Raw genomic sequence first — 4562 nt, 5'->3', positions numbered from 1 at the left:
ACTTATTTTGACAATTTTTTTCTTTCTTTTTCTGTTATTTCTAGTTGAACAACAGCAGAAAAGTGAGGGTGGTCAGGAGACGCGGAGCTTAAGCCCTCACCACAGCTTTGACAAATCACAGTTAAATGACTGCCCAAGAGATTCTGGCTGTTACATCTCATCAGAGAATTCAGATAATGGTAAAGAAGAAGCAGATCCAGAAACCCTGTCTGACATGGTGCAGTCTATAACAATCACTGAGTCAAACTGATTCAGTCCTGCTGCTTTTCTGCAGATTTTCAGAAAAGACAGTCAGATTTGCCAGTATGATGGCACAGAAGCACAACACAAAATATTCTTCAACACCGAAAATCTACTTCTGTCTGATGTATCATGCTCTAGACTGTTTAATATGTGGACACTTGATAGTTAAATGTTAGCTGATAATAAGAATATCTCATGCTTTTCTTTTCAGTGAATCCACAGACATTTCACTGAAAAAGTTTATATATATGTATTTATAAATATTTGTACAGCAAATGCATTTTCTATAATAATAGAGAATTGTTTTAGGTAGTGGTACATAATCTGGACATGTTCATTTCTGGAACTGTCCAAAATGTAAATATTGTACATATTTGTTTTAAAAGGATACGGAATAATCACACTGTCTCTATTTTCAGATGTGTTTTGCTGATATTTGTACAGAATGTATTTTCATTGATATATCATCATAATAAAAAGGTGGATACATTCACATCCTACTTTGAAAAGTACCAAGTTAATTCTTATTAATATTAAAGCTGTTTCATACCATTCTTCTCTAAAACAGGCTCTAAAGTAGACTATCATCTCCTACACTTTATCCTGGAGGTACAAAAGAACTGTAGTGTGAATCTGAATCAAGCTCTCTGTGTTCATTATCTTTTAGAAAACATAGCCATCTGAATGGCTTATGCACTGGCAATTTCTTTATTGTTATTTTCACACCTGTTCTCATTCTTCCCAAGCATTATACAGAGAATGCAAGCTTGGAGCGAAAAAAGAATCAGTATCAATGCCATGCTTTTACGATCATTTTTTGTGAAGCTCTTGCCTTTTGTGCGTGATGTGAAGTTTGTTAATAGAGTATTTGTTTGTGTACAAAACTTGGAAGCTAATATGGTTATTGTGTACTGTTGTCTTTCATATGAAATTTTATTGTCATTTCCCAGTATATTTTGCACTGGAATACACATTTTAACTGCCTGTCTTCTTTTAGAGTACTACCTTCAGTAATAAACAGAATCATGTGTTTGAGCCCTTTAAAAACTACTTGATTTTTAATGTGGTCATTACATTTCAAAGACTGCTCTGTTCTAAGACTAACACAGTAAATGGCAACTCCGCTGAGCATTTTTGTCATGCATAATAATCGGTGTATCAAATCAATAGAGAAACTTTTTGCTCACTAGTCACACAATTTTCATAATTTAAGGTATTTTGCACTTAAGTTTAAAAGTTTCCACATATTGCTGACAGCTTAAAAGAAAATCACCTTCAGAAGAGATCCCAAAAAAGAGTATTTCTGAAGAAGCTATAAACAAATCATAGAATCGTTTAGATATTGGAAAAGATCATCAGGGCCAACCGTTAACCTAGCACTGCCAAGTCCACCACTAAACCATGTCCCTAAGGACCATGTCTACAGGTCTTTTAAATACCTCCAGGGATGGTGACTCAACCACTTCCCTGGGCAGCCTGTTCCAATGTTTAACTACTCTTTCAGTAAAGAAATTTTTCCTAATACCCAATCTAACCCTCCCCTGCCGCAACCTGAGGCCATTTCCTCTCGTCCTTTCGCCAGTTACTTGGGAGAAGAGACCAACACCCACCTCGCTACAACCTCCTTTCAAGTAGTTGTAGAGAGCGATGAGGTCTCCCCTCAGCCTCCTTTTCTCCAGGCTAAACAACTCCAGCTCCCGCAGCCGCTCCTCATAAGACTTGTTCTCCAGACCCCTCACCAGCCTTGTTGCCCTTCTCTGGACATGCTCCAGCACCTCAACGTCCTTCTTGTAGTGAGGGGCCCAAAACTGAACCCAGTATTCGAGGTGCGGCCTCACCAGTGCCGAGTGCAGGGGCACGGTCACTTCCCTACTCCTGCTGGCCACACTGTTTCAAATACAAGCCAGGATGCTGTTGGCCTTCTTGGCCGCCTGGGCACACTGCCGGCTCATGTTCAGCTGGCTGTTGACCAGCACCTCCAGGTCCTTTTCCAACAGGCAGCTTTGCAGCCACTCTTCCGACACTTAGCCTGGAAAATGGAAAATGGAAAATGGAAAGCTTTTCTCCCTTTTTTTTTTTCCAATGGAAATGCTTTCTGTAGTTTTCATGACCCCTCAAATGGCTACTGCTGTAAGACTCCTAATACACAGATCTGCTTTGAAGACTATAGTATAATAATGGCAATTTTAGAAAATTGCATTAACTAGCTTTCAAAGATTTGAAGTAAATAAACTCTGTTTAGAAAAATAAACAGGAATGGGACATGCTAGGATTTGTTTCTGGTTTTAACTTACTTTTTACACTGGCAACAATCATCATCATTTAGCAGCAATGACCCCGTATTGCCAGGCATGGTGGGGATGCAGAATCCCTTGATGGGGTGAAGTATGTGACAGCTTGTATCAAGCAGCTATATTTGTTTCTTAATGCTTTTCTAACCAGTAGTGTGTCATGACATGCAGTACTGACTTTACTTAACATGACTTTAATAACTTCTGAAATAATATATTTGGATTGGCTTCTATCATCTCCTCATTCTAGAGAAGGACTAAAGTCAGCTTGAATTCCTCTAAGAGGGGCTTGCCTTTTGGCTATTGCGGCAGAGGCACTTAGTGTTCAGGTTGCTTCTATCTAGACATCTGTAAAATTGCTGAACCTCTAAAAATATGTTGAGGTGAGTTTAAATATGATTATGACTGTCAAGAAACAGCTAAGTTAGCTAGGTCAAGGACTAACAACCACAGAGACCAGAGATGTACCGTGACACAAATACTCTGAGAAATGTTTATTTGCATAGGTTTGCAAATGAAAATAGGCCTCCCTAACTAGTTACAGTGAGACAGGCAAGGCTTTCAACAGAGCGAAATACCCAACAGCTGCTACTATTTTACAGGAATCAAACCCTGCATAACTTGGGCTGATGGCAAGAGGATAAAGGTGTAAGGTTAACTAGTTAGTAATTATGGGCATGAGCTGTGGTTTAACCACTCCTGCCTCTAATCAATAAGGTTTTGTCCAAAGGGCTTATTGTTTAGAAATATGTGTCAACTGAAAGTTTGTTTGTGTCAACTAAAAGCCATACCACCCAAGTCACAGAAGGCAAAGGCAGAGACTGGGACAATGAAGAACCACCCATTGTAGGAGAAGATCAGGTTCAAGACCATCTAAGGCACCTGAAGGTGTACAAGTCCATGGGGCCTGATGAGATGCATCTGTGGGTCCTGAGGGAACTGGCGGATGAAGTTGCTAAGCCACTATCCATCATATTTGAGAAGTCGTGGCAGTCCGGTGAAGTTCCCACTGACTGGAAAAGGGGAAACATAACCCCCATTTTTAAAAAGGGAAAAAAGGAAGACCTGGGAACTACAGGCCAGTCAGTCTCACGTCTGTGCCTGGGAAGACCATGGAACAGATCTTCCTGGAAACTATGCTAAGGCACATGGAAAATAAGGAGGTAATTGGTGACAGCCAACATGGCCTCACTAAGGGCAAATCATGCCTGACAAATTTGGTGGCCTTCTATGACGGAGGGAAGAGCAACTGATGTCATCTTCCTGGACTTGTGCAAAGTATCTGATGCTGTCCCGCACAACATCCTTGGCTCTAAATTGGAGAGACATGGATTTGACAGATGGAGCACTTGGTGGATAAGGAATTGGCTGAATGGTTGCACTCAAAGAGTTGCGGTCAACAGCTTGATATCCAAATGGAGACCAGTGACGAGTGGCGTTCTTCAGGGGTCGGTATTGGGACCAGCACTGTTTAACATCTTTGTTGGCAACAGGGACAGTGGGATTGAGTGCACCCTCAGCAAGTTTGCCAACGACACCAAGCTGTGTGGTGCGGTCCACACGCTGGAGGGAAGGGATGCTATCCAGAGGGACCTGGACATGCTTGAGAGGTGGGCCTGTGTGAACCTCATGAAGTTGAGAGGTGGGCCCGTGCGAACCTCATGAAGTTCAACAAGGCCAAGTGCAAGGTCCTGCACATGGGTCAGGGCAATCCCAAGCACAAATACAGACTGGGCGGAGAATGGGTTGAGAGCAGCCCTGAGGAGAAGGACTTGGGGGGGTTGGTTGATAAGAAGCTCAACATGACCCAGCAATGTGCGCTCGCAGCCCAGAAAGCCAACTGTATCCTGGGCTGCATCAAAAGAAGCATGGCCAGCAGGTTGAGGGAAGTGATTCTGCCCCTCTACTCCGCTCTCGTGAGACTCCACCTGGAGTACTGTGTTCAGCTCTGGGGCCCCCAACATAAGAAGGACATGGACCTGTTGGAGCGAGTCCAGAGGAGGGCCACGAAGATGATCAGAGGGCTGG

At 42.5% G+C, this 4562-nt stretch overlaps 1 protein-coding gene across 1 annotated transcript in view; it reads left to right on the top strand.

Annotated features, from left to right (window-relative positions):
- Positions 1–1278, top strand: part of SAMSN1 (SAM domain, SH3 domain and nuclear localization signals 1) — a 37665-nt gene extending 36387 nt beyond the window's left edge. The window contains exon 8 of the mRNA XM_009327787.1: positions 45–1278. Within this exon, the coding sequence (XP_009326062.1) occupies positions 45–250 (206 nt within the window). The 3' untranslated portion in view covers positions 251–1278. The remainder of the gene's footprint in view (positions 1–44) is intronic.
- Positions 1279–4562: the final 3284 nt, after the last annotated feature.

This window comes from Pygoscelis adeliae, unplaced genomic scaffold (assembly GCF_000699105.1).
Source record: "Pygoscelis adeliae isolate BGI_AS28 unplaced genomic scaffold, ASM69910v1 Scaffold14, whole genome shotgun sequence".
Taxonomy (NCBI): Eukaryota; Metazoa; Chordata; class Aves; order Sphenisciformes; family Spheniscidae; genus Pygoscelis; species Pygoscelis adeliae.
The sequence above is the reverse complement of the archived record's forward strand: the minus strand, read 5'-3'. Positions and strand labels throughout refer to the sequence as shown.